Source organism: Rhinolophus sinicus, linkage group LG06, assembly GCF_036562045.2.
Source record: "Rhinolophus sinicus isolate RSC01 linkage group LG06, ASM3656204v1, whole genome shotgun sequence".
Lineage (NCBI taxonomy): Eukaryota > Metazoa > Chordata > Mammalia > Chiroptera > Rhinolophidae > Rhinolophus > Rhinolophus sinicus.
The window spans coordinates 154,950,333-154,970,229 of record NC_133756.1 but is presented as its reverse complement, the minus strand read 5'-3'; the positions used below and the strand labels follow the sequence as shown (position 1 = coordinate 154,970,229).

Sequence of the window (19,897 nt, the reverse complement as noted above, 5' to 3'; positions counted from 1 at the left end):
AAAGCCTTGTGATCAGAGAATATGCTTGGTATAATTTCAATCTTCTTAAATTTACTGAGGCTGTTTTTTGTCCCAATATATGGTCTATCCTTGAGAATGTTTCATGTACACTAGAAAAAAATGTATAGTCTGATGTTTTAGGATGAAGTGCTCTATATATGTCTAATATATCATCCAATGTGTCATTTAGGGCTGCTATTTTGTTATTTATTTTCTGTTTGGATGATCTGTCCATAGCTGTCAATGATGTATTTAAATCTCCTAGTATAATTGTGTTTTGGTCAATTTCTCCCTTTAGTTCTGTTAGTAGTTGCTTGGTATATTTTGATGCTCCCTGATTGGGGGCATAAATATTGATGACTGTTATGTCTTCTTGTTGTATAGTCCCCTTTACCATTATGAAATGTCCATCTTTGTCTCTTGTTATCTTTTTCACCTTGAAGTCTGTTTCATCTGATATCATTATGGCTACACCTGATTTTCTCTGGGTACCATTTGCTTGGAGTGTCAATTTCCACCCTTTCACTTTGAGTCTATGCTTGTCCTTGTAGCTGAGATGTGTCTCTTGGAGACAGCATATGGTTGGGTTTAGTTTTTTGATCCAATCTGCTACTCTGTGCCTTTTTATTGGTGAGTTCAGTCCATTTACATTTAGGGTGATTATTGATATGTGAGGATTTCCTGTCATTCTATCTTTAGTTTTCTGGTAAGGCTGTGTATCCATTGTTTCTTTGCCTTTTTGTTGTTGTCTATTATTTCTGTGTGGTGGTATTCTATGATGTTTCCCTCTGTTTCTTCTTTTGTTATGTTATGTATTTCAGTTCTGCATTTTTTGAGTGGTTACCATTAAGTTTATGTAAAAGAAAGTTTGATATTTAGAGTATTCCATTTTCTTCAGCATGCTTACTTTCTCCACTCCCATATTCCAGTTCAGTCCTTTACTTTCCCCTTTTTATGATTTGATTGCCACAAATTGTCCCTGTTGATGGTGGTCGAATAGCCTCCTTTAGTATTTCTTGTAGTGCAGGTCGTGTATTAGAAAATTCCCTCAGTTTCTGTATGTCTGGAGAGGTCTTTATTCCTCCTTCATATCTAAAGGATATCTTTGCTGGATATATTGTTCTTGGCTCATAATTTCTCTCTTTCAATTGTTTGAATATTTGGTTCCACTCCCTCCTGGCTTGTAGAGTTTCTGCTGAAAAATCTGATTATAATATAATGGGCTTTCCTTTGTAGGTTACAGTCTTCTATTCCCTGTCTGCCTTGAGGATTCTTTCTTTGTCGTTGATTTTAGACAGCTTCAATACAATGTGCCCTGGAGAAGGTCTGTTGGGATTGAGGTAACTAGGTGTTCTATTTGCTTCTTGGATTCGAGGGTCCAGTTCTGTCCACAAGTTTGGGAAGTTCTCATCGACAATTTATTTGAATATATCTCTGTTCCCTTCTTTCTTTCTTCTCCTTCTGGTATGCCCATTATTCTTATATTGCTTTTTCTGATGGAGTCAGAAAGTTCTTGTAGAGTGCTTTCATTTCTTTTAAGTCTCAAGTCTCTTTCTTCTTCCATCCGTGTCATTTCCAGGTTTCTATCTTTGATGTCACTGATTCTTTCCTCCATCTGGTCAACTGTACTACCTAAGCTGGCTATTTCATTCTTTATTTCTTCTATTGAGTTCTTAATCTCCAGAAATTCTATTTTTTTTTTTTTTTTTTTTTTAAATTTCAATCTCTTTCGTAAAATGCTCATGTTATTCTTTGGTTGTGTTTCTGAGTTCATTAAACTGCCTTTCTGTGTTTTCTTTTATCTCGTTGAGTTTTTTCAGAACTGCAATCTTGAATTCTCTGTCATTTAAGTCACATATTTCTGTATCTTTAAGTGCCTTTTCTGGAGATTTTTCACTTTCTTTCTGAGCTATCTTGTTGCTTTGGTTGTTCATGGCGATTACTGGTTTACTGTTTCTCTTCCTAGACATCTACAGGAGTGGCTTCTGCAACAGGTTAGTAGGAAGCGGTCTTTCTTTTGTTTTCCAGTATTTGTTGGTAGAATGTTTTATTTTTTCTCCAACTGCAGCTTATTTTTCTTCTCCCACACGGTAGTGCTATGTTTTCTCTGCACTATTCCAGCTTCTCACACAATGGGGGGATTCCCTGGGAGATGGGCTTCTCCTCTGTTAATAGTTCTTTTAGGTCACAGGGTGCAGTGTCCCGGTGGGTATGCGGAGAGCTTTTGATGTTCCAAAGCTCTTCTAGCTCCTGATTCAGAGCCCGTGTGTTTCAGCAGTTCTGTTTACTCCTTCAGGGATCCGCCCAGAAAGGTGGGGCCAGGGGCGGGGTGAGTTGTGAGAGGTGGCCCAGAACAATGTCGGCGGCCACCACCACAGCCAGTCTTGCTTCCACAGCTCCCTCCCCTTTGCCGGAAGTAGTTGGGCTGCAAATTTGTGTCTGTGGTCCACAGTTGTCAGAACAGCAAATATTCTGTTCTTTTGCTCTGACACTGCTACTGTTCTGCTTCTAGCACCGGGCAGGTGGGGGCGGGGCGAGCTCTGGGAGGGTCGGAAGGGGGCGGCTAGTCTCAGTGCCTAAGGCTTCCGTTCTCTGCTCAGCAGTGAGGGCTTAAACCACTGTTTTCAGCCTTCTTCCCTCAGTCTTTTCTCCGAGGTCTCTGCTGTGAACGTTGCATTCAGCCGTGTTATATGCTGTCCCCTCAGCCCTGTGGAGCCCAGGCGGAGCCCTAGCAGTCCGAGTTCTTCCCTCTCCCGCAGCTGCGGTAGTTCCAGGAAGCAGCGAGCTTGGTGCACTGAGTGAGGTCTGCGTCCTGCACGCGCGGCTCCGTCTCCGCACTTCTCCCTTCCCTCCTCCCCCCGCTTGCGTGAATCTCCCACCTGTAGGTGATTTCGGTAGTGGGCCTCTTTGTCTTGCCTGTCTGCTGTGCAGGGAGTCCTTTGTGGAGTTATTGTTGTTCGATTAGTTGTAAATTCCAGGGGAGCTTTACAGAGACTAACCTCATGCTGCCATTTTTCCGGAAACAAACCCCCTTATTTGTGATGATTTTGTGCTTTCTAAACTTAGCTGCAACTTTCCAGGACTCCATTATTTTTCTTGAAATCAAGAAACCTGATTTTGTAGCAGCATCTCTTACTGTCATCTGCGGCCTACCGACAGTCACAGAGATTTTCATTGATCTCACTAATGCATTTTGTTACGCTTGATGAAAAAAAATCCTTTGGCTCTTTCAAGGAATATGTTTACAGCATATATGTCCTCAGAGTGTAACATTCTCTAAGAAACATTGGGGGGTTCTTGAGACAGTTTCATGGGATCCATAATCTCAATATTTTCAAAACAGTCCAAGATATTACAGATGTTGGCTTTATGTTTCACATCGAAATTAACATTTAAAAAATACTAGTGTTTTGTTATATTATCAAAGAAGAATATCATGATCATCTGAAGACTAAGTATTCTTCCCCCTTTTAGCTGCATATCTGTTTAAGGCTGAACTTTCTCCATAAACTTCAACCAAAACAAAATGTCTCAATACAATGAACTCACAAATATGAATATATAAGAATTCAATTGTCTTATATAAGCCAGATATTTAAAAAAATTGCAAATTATAAAACAGCGTCACTCTGCGTATTTTTGATATGGAAATAAAATTATCTATATTAATCTATTATTTAGGTTAAATGTAATTGGTTTATTAATATTTTAAATAAATTAATAAAAAATTTAAAATTTCTCAGTTTTTATTTCTGGAATGGTAAATGTTGATAGATATAATCCATATAAACACATCTCTTTGGGGTTCGCAAGACTTGTTTTTGTATATTCATACAAGCTTTTTACTGACGACAAAGCAGCAATATAGATCATCTTAAATGTGCATTACTTTTCTATCAAAAAATTCCATTTTTAGATATTTTCTCTAAAAAATACATGTATATGGGCCCAATGAGTACAAACAAGATCTTCATTGTGGGAATGGTTGAATTATGATGTAATCATTCGATATATTCATAGCAGTGGGGAAAAAACTGTACTGACACGTAAATATCATGTGCTAGCATGTAAAAGTCATGATGTTGTGGCAAGATTTTTAAAAAAGATTTTATTAAACATATAGCTAACATGTAATATATCAGTTTCAGGTTACACCACAGTTATTCAACATTTACACACCTAAAGAAGTGATCACTGTAAGTCCAGCAACCATCTGACACTGTACTAAGCTATCAGAATATTATTGGCTATATTCCCCATGCTGTACATTACATCCCCATGGTTTATTTGTTTTATACCCATGCATTTGGGCCTCATATTCCCCTTCACCTTTTCCTCCCTTTAAAAATGTTTCAATTACAGTTGACATTTAGTATTATTTAATAGTTATTACCATATCATTGACTATATCCACTGTGCTTTACTTTGCATCCCCACAACTATTTTGTAACTACAAATTTGTACTTCTGAATCCCTTCACCTTTCCCCCGGTGCCTCCTAGCCCCCTCCCATCTATCACCCCAACAAGTCTAGTACCCATCTCACACCACACATAGTTATTACAATATTATTGACTATATTTCTTATGTCATACCCTACATCCCCCTAACTACTTTGTAACAACCAGTTTGCACTTCTTAATCCCTTCCCTCTTTTTCACCCACACCCCCAATATCTTGTGCCAATCCCTCTGGCCTGCAAAGTTTCTGTTGAGAAATCAGCTGACAGTCTTATGGGATTTCATCACTCACTTTGACTGGTGAATTCCTATTATTATCATTCACAGGTCAAATATAGACTCCTCAAATCAATCCTCCCAAAGGTCTCGCACTATGTCAGGTCTTGTATGCAATCTTGTGACATAATATTATTATAACTCCACATACTAGTCATAATTTACAAGTATAAATTTATATTATTTTTATATATAATATAATTTATATATATTATTACATAATTATACAATTTTTATATATAATATATAATATAATTTATATAATTTATGTTATATTATTTCTCCTATGAAGTCCTAAGTTCCACAAGGGCAGGCATTATATATCTCACTATTTTATTTTTGCTTTTGCTTGTTTTTCATTTCTTCCCTTTATACTTATTAAAACCTCATATGTTATATCACTTAAACTTCACCATAACTTTATTAAGAAGACAAATTATTTCCATTTTATAGATAGGAAAACTGAGACTTGTGTTTACGTGAACTGCTCTTGGTCACACAACTAGTGACCGATAAACCTGGGATTCACTCTTAGGCAATCTCTGTTCTGGGCTTGCCTCTTAACCATTACAAAACTCACCTAAGACCTTAACCTTCCTTAGAGTTGTGTATCCTCCTATAACTCCGTGTTGGGTACCTAGGAGTGGCTTGATAAATATGTTTTGAATAAATAAATATAATTGTGGTCTGATGTAGAAATAAAATTTGCTCTAACCATATGACTTTGGTTTTGTCTCTCAATTTCAATTTTTCAAACTCTGTCTTTCAATTTCGTTGTCTGCAAATGGGCACATTTTATTAAGTGATAGTCAATATGTTTCAGAACTAAAATTCTATGGTCTTTTCATTATCATTATTGTTGTTATCATCATTGTGGCTGCAAATAATTCTTGAGCGTCTACTGTGAGAAGAATATTCTATTGGTTATTGGTTGTTCCTTTCTGCCAAATTCTCTTTTGTCTCAAATGCATGAACAAAACCCACAAAGCAAAAGAGCTTTAATTGGACCAATTATGTTCATGATGACTGATCTCTCCCTACTTCATTCCAGAATGGTAACTGCACATTTTAATTGGTCACTTGGCACCAGAATAGCATGTGAAGGTGCTCTTTGCTTTTAGTAGCATATCCCAAAGGGCTATTCAGGTTTATATTTTCTCCAGTATTATTACCATTGGAGAGAGGATTCCTTTTGGTGGGTAGAAGGCACTTTTTATTCTAAGGTAATGTGAGAAATTCTGGACTTGAGTTGAAATTCAAATGAAGTGGCAATTTCCATGTTCACGAAGTAAGTGTTGCGTTTAATTTACCAGAGGAAGAAGGTCAGTAAATCACAATATGGACAAAAGACAAAACAATTCTTAATATAATCAACGATAATATAATTCTACTTTTGTGAAACAGAATGCAGCTTTATCCCCCCACATTATATTTGATGAAGTAAGCTGAAATGTTGCCAAATGTCTTTTCTTCAGACCTTATTTACTCTTTCAGTGAAATAGGCAGTTAGACATGTATTTGATGGATATTTTTATTCTCATAAAAATCCACTGTAGCTGTGTGTAGCCCACCACTGTCTCTTCGGTTATCTCTTAGGGAACTTATTAGTCCTTAGAGTAAGTCAACTTATAGAAAAATTAAAATGGGTCAATATTTTCATGATTTTAAAATGTTTCTTTTTCTGTTAGGCAGTGAATGGGATGGGAACTCCTTAACAGGGGTGCAATTATGTTATCTCATAGAGATATAGATATATCTTTGAGATCATATTGTACATTTATAATTAATATGTAACTCAGGAAATATCTGATTAACATATCAAAGTGAATGATAGGGGTGGCAAGTGCACCAAGCCTGGAGAGGACTGAGAGATCACTTCTTTCTGGGTGACAATTCCCAGAGGAATCTACCTCTTAAAGAGGTCTCATGGTGAAGGGAGATGTGTGAAGATGAGGACGAGACGTGTTTTGTGGGGAGAAGGTGTGTCTGCTGAATCTGAAAAAGCAAGTAGCCAGCCTGAAGTCTGTGAATTAATGGCAAGTAAATATAGCTTTAAAAAAACCTCTCTTTTGTGTCTACATATATGATAAAACTATATATTATGTCTTAAATTGCACCCATTCTCTTTACAAGGAACCTTGGGAGAAATGATTTCAAAGTTAGTATCGAGAATGGTAATGTGTTGCTCAAGCATTTGGATGGTAGCTTGTCTTTTGGATGCTGCTAATTGTTATATGGACTATTAGAAGGTTTCTAGTCAAATCTGTGGACCACAACAGGTTTTACCCTCGCCTCATTTTATGTCCAGGTCTTGCTTTTCCATTTCACATTTTCTTAATTTATACTATTTACCTGTGTCTTATGCCTCATACTAAGCCACCTTCAACATTTTTTTTATTTGTAAAAGCACTGATAGACATATTCACATATGACTATATTTGCATGTGTGTTTATTTTATATTTTAATAACTGTAGAAGAAAACAAGAGAGATTAGGGATGCAATGTCTCTTGCAGTTTTCATTCCCAATTGTAATTTTGCAAACAAGCCCTGCAGTTTCCCAGCTTGTGTGAAAGCCTACTAATAAAGAAGGGAGTTTCTGCATAAGGACACAAGAAACTTTAGGGAGTCATAGTTTAGGTATAACTAGAAATCCTTGGGATGTAAAGCAAATAGCATATTCTAAAGTGCAGATTACAGAGATGAAGAAATCTTGATCATAGAGAATGCAAATATATAGCTTTAACTTCTAACTTTGAAAGGGCTCTCTCACATTTGTGAGCTTAAAAAGTTCCACTGAACGGAGAAAGGTAGGTGACAAAATAGAATTTAGAAGTTGATTTAAAATTGGCAGCAGCCAGCTAAGACCTGAACCCAGTTCTCTTGATTCTTGATCTTAAGATGCTTCCAGAATTAGGCTTTGATAAAAATGACCTTAGCACCTGACATCTGTGGAATACTAAGGGAACTGAAATGTCACTCATTCCAATCCTTTTTTGCTTATTGTGGAGAATTTCTACTTTGGCAATGAGTATAGCATTAATATTTATTTTAAAGTTAAAAATTATAGATTCTTACCACTGAATAGATACAGTTCCAAGAGAACAATTCTTTAGTTGTCTACTTCAATTTTAAGTCCATAGCCGAGTGTATGACCAAGGTTAACTTTTTTGCCCCTAGCAGAAGAGATTTTTAAAAGCTTGGATAGAATAGCAGAAATATTACATCTCCTGCCAACTCAGAGCCCTGACAATCATAATTTAGCCCTTTGTGACTGTGGTTCATTGCAGTAGGGACCTTCTAGGCTGTAACATAGATGAGCAGGGATGGTGCTTCTCCCACTGCTGGCAAGAGTCCAGTCACCTGCTTCTAGGGTTTCTGGGCGGGAATTCCCTCCCATTCTCGGGAATGTTTTTCGCTTTCCTCTTCCTGAATCCCGAGAAAAATTGGCCAGGAAATCGGGAAACTTGGCTTCTTGAACCCAGGTGGTTGGTGGTATCGGCCGTCACTTTGTGAAAACGATTCATCGTGGAGAACAGACAACAGTTTGTATCTTGGGATTCGGGAACGGGAAAGTGAAAAAAATTCCTGAGAATGGGTGGGAATTCCCCCCACCCCCATCCCCCAGAACCCTACCTGCTTCTACCTTTGAAGCAAAGGAGACTGTTAGAGGTTAAGTTCCATAACTTCCTGTGTTAACAAGTTACCACGCACTTTGTGTCTTACAACAACAAAAATTTATTTTCTCATAGTTCTGGAGGTCAGAAGTCCAAACTCCGTATCACTGAGCCAAAAGCATGGTGTTGTCAGGGCCACACTGCACCCAGAGTCTCTAGTGGCGAATTCATTCCATGCCTCTTCCGGCTTCTTATGGCTGCTGGCATTCCTTGTGGTTGTATCACTCCAGTTTCCGCTTCTGTGGTCCCACTGCCTCCTCCTCTTATGTCTGAAAGATATCCCTGTGCCACTTTCACATAAGGATATTTGTAATTGTGTTTATGGTCCACCCTGATAATCTACCTATCTCAAGATTCTTAACTTAGTAATTCTTTCCCCTTATAAAGTAACATTCACAGATTTCAGGAACTAGAACCTGGATATCTTTATGGGCCATTATTTAGCCTACAAATTCCTTGTTCAGTTTAACCAGCTTAGTTGTTTTAGTTTGTTTGTTTTTACTCTTGATCTTACAGCAAATTCAACCACATTATGAACACGATTATAGATTGGTTAATATTTTTACTTCCTTTCATTGTACATTCGAGGGCCATACAGGTAGCTGTGGTCTCAGATTCCTATTATCCAAGAAAATCTATTCTTTTATTAAAGTTATACGTTTTCTACTTTATGAAAACTTGTGCTCTTGGTTTTGTGGATAAAAAGTTGAATACAATATAATTATTGCCTTCAAAGAAGTTACAGTAAAACACACTTCCAAGGATATTCAAAATATGGTTTTATATTCAAAATATGGAATAATAAAAGAATGCGTCTTCATGGAATTCTCTTGAAAAAGACAAAGGGATTCAAAGACCTGAAGAGAAATCACATCTGTTTTAAATCCCCTTTTTATATCTTCTACATGGTCCCCAATCACCCTAAGGGCAAACAGAAGAGAAGATACACTGATCACCCTATCCAAAATGGAGGAAAGATTATATCAAAAAATATGCTGACACATACATGCCATGTTCATAATAAGTGATCTCTCAAGGCAGCATAGAACGGTTTCCCAGTTATCCAACAATCATGGTACCCAATTCAGCGTAAATATGTCTTACGATGAACAACATACGCACATCAGTTGGCTTTTTCAATGATCTAAAATGCAAATCATAGGAGAGCTTATAGATATCATAAATATTTATTAATCTTTTCACAGAAAGGGACCATAGAAACGCAAAATCAATGGACGAGAAAAATTTCAGCAATGTGAAAGAATTCATACTGTTAGGGTTCATGGCAGACTTGTGGTTACAGAGAGTGCTCTTTTTCATCTTCCTCATCATTTATACCGTCAGTCTCGTAGGGAACATCACCCTGATTTCTCTAATCTGTGTTGAATCTCGGCTCCACACACCCATGTATTTCTTCATTGGAAATCTTTCGTTCCTGGACCTCTGGTATTCTTCTGTCTATGCTCCCAAAATTCTTCTGATCTGCATCTCTGAAGACAAAAGCATCTCCTTTGCTGGCTGCCTAGCTCAGTTCTTCTTCTCAGCTGGACTGGCGTATAGTGAGTGTTACCTGTTGGCTGCCATGGCTTATGACCGTTACGTGGCCATCTCCAACCCCCTGCTTTATTCCCAGGTGATGTCCTCAAGGCTGTGTGCCAGTCTTGTAGCAGCTTCCTACCTTGGTGGCTTTCTGAACTCTATCCTCATTACCAGTGAGACATTTACCCTGAGCTTCTGTGGGAATAATGTCATTGACGATTTCTTCTGTGATCTGCCCCCTCTGGTAAAGTTGGCCTGTGATGTGAAGGAGAGCTACCAAGCCGCGCTCTATTTCATTCTTGCCTCCAACGTCGTTATTCCCACCGTGCTTATCCCTGCCTCCTACCTCTTCATCGTGGCTGCTATCTTGAGGATCCGCTCCACCCAAGGTCGCCTGAAGGCCTTCTCCACTTGTGCCTCTCACCTGACAGCTGTCACCTTGTACTATGGTTCAATTCTCTTCATTTACTCCCGACCAAGTACTAGCTACGCCCTGGAAAGGGATAAAGTGGTATCTGTGTTCTATACTGTGGTGATTCCAATGTTGAATCCTTTGATCTATAGCTTAAGAAATAAAGATGTTAAAGACGCCCTGAGGAAAATGGTAGACAGGGCAAAGTGTTCCTAAATGAAGCTACTTGGTAAACAATGGCTGTGTTTTATTTTACAGACTATTTCCATGTCATTGTTATCAACTATACTCTCAAAGATTAAAAAAACAAGCAAACAAACAAGCAAACAAAATCATCGAATCATGTGGAAATACCAGTCTGCATTTGTCTTTTGAAAGTGTTTTTAAAATAATGTATTTGAATGTGTTTTTAAAATAAATGAGGCTGGCACATTTGGAAAAAAGCTGCTATGTCTGCTAGCTTGGAACAGAGTCTATAAAATTATTGTGATTCTGTGAAGGTTGAAAGGGAGCAGCTTTTTGATTTTCACTTCACCGTTCATAACTTGCCTGTATATAAATATTTTAATCTATAAATGGGAATAATAAAATTAAGTATAGAATCATTTCAACATTAGATGGAGTAAATGACTTGCTTCAAATCATGGTGAAAAAGCAGGAATGCAAGCCCAAAACTTCTGATTCTAAAGGTTTTTTTCCCCATTTGTTGGGAGAGAGAGTGAGTTAGGAGGTCATAAGTAAAATTCCTACTGTAAAATACCCTTAGGAACTAGTTTACGTGTTCTTTTCTCATTCTCATTTCTTTGCTTGCCATGATATGCAGATTTTTTTTGGCAACAGATACAGAAGAGAACAAATATCTTAGAGTTACTGTGAACCTCCAATGAAAGACTCTTTTCCCCAACAATTAAAGACCAAGGGCAAAAGTATAGGAGCTATATGAAACAGACAGAAATGGAAGTGTAGATAGCAATAGAGAGATAAAGATAAACTTCAAAAAACTTTACATCTAAGACTCAGAGTGGAAAATCTCTACTAGGTAAAGCAATGATTGACAACGATTAAGGTTCTCCGTGTGTTTGTATTTCTTCGCTTGTTCAGTTTTATGCATGAATTAATAAAAATTAGAGAATATTGCATTATGCTACATTCATTTCCTAATTTTAGTAGTCTTTTTACATATATAAAACATGAAATTGTACCAATATAAAGAGCCCTGGAGTTAATAATAGTATATTTGTTATCTATAGCTGCATGAAATGTCACAGACTGGATGGCTGAAACAACAGAAGTAGATTTTCTCACAGTTCTGGAGGCTAAAAAGCCCAAATCAAGGTGCCACCAGCGTTGATTTGTCTGAGGAGTCCTACCTTTGCTTGCAGATGGCCACCCTTTTGCTTTCTCCTCACGTGGTCTTTGCTCTGTGCACATACACCCTTGATATCTCTGTGTGCGCCCAAATTTCCATTTTCTCTTTTTATAGACACCAATCCCATTGGCTTAGGGCTCATCCTAATGACCCCATTTTAACTTCGTCACATCTGTAAAGGCCCTATCTTCAAATACAGTCACATTCTGAGTTACTGGGGGTCAGGGCTCAGAGTACAATTTATTAAATGATATAAATTTTGGGGAGTTACAATTCAACCCATATTATCAGGGATTGACTGGAGCTTCCTGATGAATGAGAAAAGGAAGGGTAACCTGGAAAGATAGAAGCATATGGCAAGGAAAAAATTTGCAGAAAACTCTAATTAGTACAATTTAGAGAGTTTCTATTACCAGACACATTTATGATTATATTGTGACTTAGGTCCATTAAGAGAGTCAACTTTTAATAAAATTCTCACTTTATCACATCCTAATTAATATATAATTCTCATGCTCCACACAAATCTTAACCGCTTCTTTGGAGACTGGGTACATATTTCTGAGCTACTGAGTAGATGGAGTCCCAAAGGGCTGTTGGGAAAATAAATATCAGGTCCAGAGAAGCACACCAGACATCAGAGGAGAGGAACAAAAGTTCATTTCTAGGAGTGTCCTTCCTTTTCAAAGGTAAGCAGCTGGGATCAGGGCAGCCAAGTGGTTCGGCCTCTCTGTGACCTCAGCAGTAATTAGAAGGGGGATACAGAGCTATGCCAGACACACACACACACACACACACACACACACACACACCACAATCTTCTAAATAGGATTCCACTAATAATATATGTAGCCCTCATCTAGAATTCAAAATTCAGTCTGGTAGTTATGCCTGGTCATCATATATTCACTTCTACAGTGGAGAAAACGAGGATAAAAAAGGTGGCATGTTTTTGGACTGCGGTGGCTGTGGTTCTCTGGGCTGTCCAAACTCCAGTACGGATTTTCACTTCTTGGTACTCATCTTCAGGGGCTAGAGGGACACATTCTCCGCAAAATGTGTATGGCTCCAGTGAAGGGAGCAGGGGACAGGGAAACACACACCTAGAGAAGCTGTTCTGTATGGGGTATGTGAATATGATTGGCTCTGATTTTTTCTGTGTGTTTCATTTCACATTCACATTTTCACTGCAATTTATTTCAAATTCAACATGGATTTCAGTCCACGTAATGGTTATGAGTTTGATGGATATGTGTCCTCCATTTACTCTTCCTTCTTATTAGTGATGTACACTGAGCTTGAGAAGTCCACGGGAGGGTAAATTTATCCCGAATAGTTTGATCTGGCTTAGAAGCAGACAATGCTTCCACTGAATACTGACGGGAAACACAGCTTCAAGATGTAAAGACAATTACCCTCTTGTTCATTCTAGAAATATCTATTAAGTGCCAATTAGTTGCTGGGAACTGTTCCGTATGTTGGGATACAGCGGTAAACAAGAAATCTTACTGAAATCTTACTGTTGTTGCATTCCGGTGGGGAAAAATGGACAATAACCTTAATAAACAGGAGTTAGAAGATGACAGCAGGTCTTGGGGAAAACAGAGCAGAGTCTTGAAAGAATAAGAAGGATGGGGATTGTTGGTGGGACGAAGGCATGGAATTTAAAATAGAGTGAATCTTAGGAGAGAAAGACCTCTTGGTAATGGAGGGCCTGCTTGTGGAGGACTTTAGGCCTTTGCACAGAATTTGACTTTAACAAAATAAGTTGGTTACATATTAGGATTGTTTTAAGTATAGGAGTGTCATAAATTGCGATTTTTAAAAAAAGGATCATACTGACTGATATATTGAAAATAGACTATAGAGGGACAAGTGTGTAGATGTTAGAAGGATATTGCAATATTCTTGGCAAAAGATGATGGTGGTTAGGACTAAGGTGGTAGCAGTGGAGGTGTTCAGATTCAGGATATATTTTGAAGGTAGGGACACCAGGATTTCTGGGAAGACTGATGAGGAGGTAAGAGAGAAAGAGAGTAGGGTGATTCCTAATTTGTGGCTTAAGAAACTGGAAGAGTACAATTTATTAAATGATATGAGAAGCAAACACATAGATACATTTTGGGGAATGAAGATTAGGAATATAGCGTTAAACATGTGAAGTTCGAAGTATTAATTTCTCCTAAAATTATAAACTGTTAGCATTGAAAAGAAATTGAGGCATCTTTTGGTGGCAGAAATTTTAATTAAGAATTATAACCACGAAACCCATAGGTAGATTTCTGGGAATTTGTGAGCCCTCTTAAATTTTGTGTGTTTATACATATAAGCAGTTTGGGAAGTTGGGTAGAAGCATCATTGCTTTTGTCGGTTTTCAAAGATGTCCATGATTCAATTACAAAAATTTAAAAGCTGTTAAATTCTTAGATTAAAAAAAAAAAAACCCTAAAGAATGCAGTAGTTATAAAACATAAACAAGCTCAGAGGATTGCTTTTAAGGGAAACAAGACAGAGTACAGAAATCTTAAAGGAAAAAGAAGAATGTTGTTGTCTTTCGTAGATTCCATCTGTCACTTCAACCAAGACGATGATAATGCCCCATGTATCTAAAGGTATATGTATGTCTAACGGTTGTTAATCTGGGAACAACCCGCTGATTTTGGTGTCTGTCTTATCATTCTATGCTTGGGTGCTGCAGAGTTCAGATAGAGTAGAATGTTGTGTGGCCTCACAAGTGTCCATTTGCTATTTGTGTGGTGGGGGGCAGCACAGATCAGAGCTCTGAGGTGACAGGTCTGGGACTTGCATGATGACAGCAACTCAAAACGTTTCTGGGAAATGAAGGCTTCGGTTAAGATGATACAGACACATATCAGTGAAATCATATGGTTCTCTGCTTTTTCTCTCTGACTTATTTCGCTTAGCATTATACTCTCAAGATCTATCCATGTTGTCACAAATGTTCCTATATCATCTTTTCTTACTGCCGAATAGTATTCCATTAATCAACAGCTTTTTTTTCTTTCTTACTGGTTTACAAAACAATAGTGCAAATATAATCCATGGCATTGTGGACAAAGGGGTTCTCTGGAAAATCACCTTACAGGGTGATCTGATCCTAAATTCCTAATGGGTGGGTCATGGAGGGTAGGCACCCCCCAGGCCTGTAGCGTCTTTAGTGAAAGGATTTTAAGCCAGGCCTGTCCATTGTTCCCGTGCATCTAGGTTAATACACCTTTGAAATGCCAGAGTAATACCCCTCCAGGCATGACCACCCTCCAGAAAACACATAATCTCTGCCAACTGTCCTGTATCCCCATCCCCGCCTTGCTTTCTCCCACCTCCATGTCAACTTCCTTAAGTTCTCCCCTTCATTTCATATGCATGAAAGAATCTACAAAGCTGTTATTGTGTGGAGCTTTGAGATCTTAGTCCCCGGCATATATCGTCAGTTTGGCTCAAGTAAACTGTTATAACAATTAAAGAAAAAAGTTTGTTAATCTGTTCTAGAATGCTGTATTGTTGCAGATGAGGTTATCGATTCTTGTATTTATGATGGCTTCTATACAACATTAACAGATTTGAACCACAGAAGGTGGGTACTTGAAAAGACTCAAGAAATTTTTCATGTGGGTGTATTTGTGCTACAGAGAGGACAAGTGACTCTCTTAAAATCACATTAAGTGGTAGGGACAGGGTCCCTATCACAGGACTCTTCAATCCAAGGACAATGAGCTTTGTGATTCCAAGCCTGCCATTCCTTTATCAAATTACATGAGAGTGGGTGACAAACATATTAACCTTTAGGATTCCAGAAAGATTCTGAAGGACACCACCACTACAGCTTAAATTCTCTCCTTGTAGAAACTTGGCCTTACTTACGGTTTTTCCTGAAGCTCCACTTTTATAAATCAGTCAGTTATTATTCATTCCTCTCATGCAGAATAAAAACAGCCATTATTAGTTAGGTATATTTTCTGTCCACACACTGGGCTATGCATTTTATTTACATAGCACTGACATTTTTCTTACCTTTTTAAAGGTGAAGGAATGTGGGTTGGAGGTTGTTAAAGATTTTCTCAAGACGGCAGAGCTACCAACAGGTGGAACCAAGATTTGGACTCTGGTGCCATTTCAGTTATGCAAGTCTACCTGCACCTGACCTGCCTGCTCTCACCTAGTCTTGCTCCTATGAATGTGGGTAGCTGTTAGTTGAGTTGGGAGCTGGGTGATGAAGAATTGTGGTCTTTTTTAAAAAAAAATAATCATAGATTGGTTAATTTACATATTTATCTTTTAAATATTAAAGTTGGTATTAAAGCATAATGTGATGAATTTGTGATAGGGTTATGTTTCACATAGATCTCAGAAGGATGAGTATAAGATTGGATCTTTTAGTACAATGTTCTAATCTTGCATCAAATTTATCCACTCTTACAAGATTTTCTAGTTTCTTGTATAAAAATAGAGAGAAGATGCTTTCATTGCCAACCTATACTTTGGAAGGATTTTGTCTTCAAGAATTCTCTAGTGTTTAGAGGTTAGATGTAAATTTCTGGTTAGGAGAGAGATTGAGAGTGACACTCTGTGAGTCTTGTCTGTCATGATAAGATCTCAGTTTATACAGTCCCTAGTAATTTTATCCAGAAGTTTTAACACCTCTCTTTTCTGCCTTTATCAGAGGACTGACATCAACAGGTCATAGAGGATTGAGGATTTCACAGAGTTTCCAGTTCAGAAAGGACTCTTGTTCCCTTTCAATCTAGTCTCTGATCTGCAGCCAGAATAAATTGTAAAGATATAAATCTGATCATGTTATTTTCTTATAATGGCAATGGCTTCCAGTTTTGTTTGTTTAAGGTCAAAATCCTTAATATGGTTCCAATAAGCTTTGTGAGATGGTAACTCTTGCAGCTCACCTGCTGGTTCCTCTCTCCATTTCTTCTTTGTTTAACCTGTCTCACCTCTGTGAACTCTCCAGGCTCCCTCTCATGGGTCAGTTTTGATACATGTTTTTTCTTCTCACGGAACTGCGTTTCTCTCTCTCCTTACCACTATAATGGGTAGCATTAGGCTCAGTTTTCAGGGCTCATTTAAATATCTCTTCTTATGGGGAGACTTTGAATAGAAAACAAAAAAATTATTTTTTCAGTATTTCCCTTTAGAGAGGGTAGTGGCAGAAGAATTGTAATTGGCTCTGCCTAGACATTTCCACTTTCCCCCAAATTATATATTATATTTAAGATGAACTTAATGAGTCAGGTATTTTTCATTGTATAGACAAGTGATCACATAGCAGAGAAAGTTCATAGTAACTTTGGAGATGGTGTCTACAACCCACCATTTTATACATTATAAATATAATGACCGTATATTCCTGCCAAGATAATTCTACTCAAGCTTGAGCAGATTATGAATAAATACTATAGTGTACAAATGAATACAAGCATTGTACTATAAATGTGAAGCTCTCAGGATGTGTGAGATTATTATGAGGAGATCCATCATGTGAGCAATTTAGTTTGTTTGAAGTCCTAAGTAGACTAAGAGAAGTAGTGAGAGAGTTATAAAGGTAAATTAAAGCCAGTTTATGGACCACTGGGTAGAGAACTAAAGCATCTGTGCTTTGTGTGTTAATGAGAAGAGATTCATTATACAAGGTCAGACAATTAAGTTCATGAACTCATCCTAGAAAAAGTGCTACATACCTCGTTGCTGAATATCACTACGGTCACCTTCAAAGTACTCCACTTGGGAAGCTATGCACTGATGCCAGTACCTAGTCCACCCTTCAAAGCAATTCTGGAACTCTTTTTCTGGAATGGTCATCAGAGCTGTCATCCTATTACCCTTGATGTCCTGAATGTCATCCAAATGTCTTCCTTTCAATATTTCCTTTATTTTCGGGTAAAGAAAGAAGTCATTGGGGGCCAGATCAGCTGAGTAGGGAGGGTGTTCCAATACAGTTATTTGTTTACTGGCTAAAAACTCCCTCACAGACAGTGCTGTGTGAGCTGATGCATTGTCGTGATGCAAGAGCCATGAATTGTTGGCGAACAGTTCAGGTAGTTTTCATCTAACTTTTTCACGCAGCCTTTTCAGCACTTCCAAATAGTAAACTTGGTTAACTGTTTGTCCAGTTGGTACAAATTCATAATGAATAATCCCTCTGATATCAGAAAGGTTAGCAACATTGTTGCACCAAGTTTGCGAACTTAATTGTCAGAACTTGTATGTTAATAGACAAGCAGAATGATCTTCAGGATTCCAAGTTGTATTTACCACAGTGTCACCAGACGTCTCTGGACATCAGCAGCTACATTTTAAAGATTAGGGTATCTAATATTTAAAGATTAAGATGCCTCATTTCCTAACAAGCAGGAACAGTAGACCTTTAAGTAGAAAACTCTCATTAGTGTTCTAGTTACAAAACAGATCTAATTTAGCTCAAAGGAAAATGTCTTAAAATAGCAAAATCCAAATGCTCTCTTGATTTAGCTTCCACCCATTGTCTTCTAGCTAGGCGAAAGTCAGCTGGTTACTGGAGTATCAGCCCCACTTCTGTATGTTTTAAGTCAGTCCTTCCTTTTAGCTTCTCTCTGAGAGTTTTGGAGCCTAAGGATATGAATGTCAAAGGATTCATGGTTTTTCAATTGACTCCAAAAGTTGGGTTCTTCCTAATGTTCAGCATCCACTATATCAAAAAATGCCTCACCCATGTATATCACTCACATCAAAAAGAGAAAGTGCGTGGAAAAATCATTCTTAATAAAAAGGATTTAAAAAAAATTATTTTTTTTAATTAAAATGTATTGGGGTGACAATCGTTAGTAAAGTTACATAGGTTTCAAGTGTCCAATTCTGTAATACATCATCTGTATATCACATTGTGTGTTCACCACCCAGAGTCAGTTCTCCTTCTATCACCATATATTTGACTCCGTTTACCCTCTTCTACCATCTCCCTCCTCCCCCCTTACCCTCTAGCAACCACTGAACTGTTGTCTGTGTCTATGAGTTTTTGTTTCTTTATTTGTTTGTCTTGTTCCTTTGTTGCTTTCAGTTTTATATCCCACATATCAGTGAAGTCATATGGTTCTTGACTTTTTCTGTCTGACTTTTTCTGTCTGTCGCTTAGCATAATAATCTCAAGATCCATCCATGTTGTCACAAATGACACTATTTCATCTTTATTTATGACAGAGTAGTGTTTCATTGTGTAATACATACCACATCTTCTTCATCCAATCTTCTATTGAAGAACACTTTGATTGTTTCCGTGTCTTGGCCACTGTGAATAAAGCTGCAATGAACATCGGAGCACGTATATCTTTACGGATAAATGTTTTCAGATTTTTGGGGGATATCCCTAGGAGAGGGATTGCCAGGTTATATGGTAATTCTATTCTTAATTTTTTGAGGAACCTTCACACTACCTTCCAAAGCAGCTATACCAATCTACATTCCCACCAATAGTGTATGAGGGTTCCAAAAAACAAAAAAGGATTTTTAAAGCTCTTTTTTAAAGAAGATTTTTAAAAATATAGCTAGCATACAATATTAGTTCCATGTGTACATCTGGAACTATACCCACCTGACACGATACAGTGTTATTACCACATTATAGATTATATTCCTTATGTTAAAGAAGAGATCACCATGACAAGTCCAGCAACCATCTGACACTGTATCACGCTATCACAATGTTATTGGCTACATTTCCTATACTGTATATTACATCCCCAAGACTTATTTGTTTTATGTCTGGAACTTTGCTCCTCTTATTCCTCTTTATCTCCCCCACCTTTTTAAATTTTCAATTAGAGTTGACATTCAATACTATTTTATGTTAATTTCATGTGTCCTGCATAGGGGTTAGACATTTGTCTAATTTAGGAAGTGATTCCCCTGACTTGTCTAGTACCTACCTGACACTATACATAGTTATTACCATGTTATTGATTATATTCTCTATACTTAAAGCTCTTTTTAATAAGTGAAGATATTCAGGTTGTCAGAGGGTTATAGCATTACCTTAGCTAGAAGAACAAGAGAGAAAGAATTCACCTATAAAAGACAAAAATGGCTTAACAGTTGAGAGGATATACTCTTAATAAAGAAAATTCTGCATTCAAATATCAGTTCTGCTATTTACCAGTTCTGTAA

General features: G+C 37.6%; 1 protein-coding gene across 1 annotated transcript; it reads left to right on the top strand.

Moving 5' to 3' along the window:
* The first annotated feature begins 9,642 nt into the window (after positions 1–9,642).
* Positions 9,643–10,578, top strand: LOC109435470 (olfactory receptor 9G19). The gene has a single exon (XM_019713405.2). It carries the CDS (start codon positions 9,643–9,645, stop codon positions 10,576–10,578), a length of 936 nt encoding a protein of 311 aa, XP_019568964.2.
* The last annotated feature ends 9,319 nt before the right edge of the window (positions 10,579–19,897 follow it).

Excerpts from the sequence above, each read along its gene's own strand:
- LOC109435470 (XM_019713405.2), top strand. The coding sequence starts at position 9,643 with ATGGACGAGAAAAATTTCAGCAATGTGAAAGAATTCATACTGTTAGGG.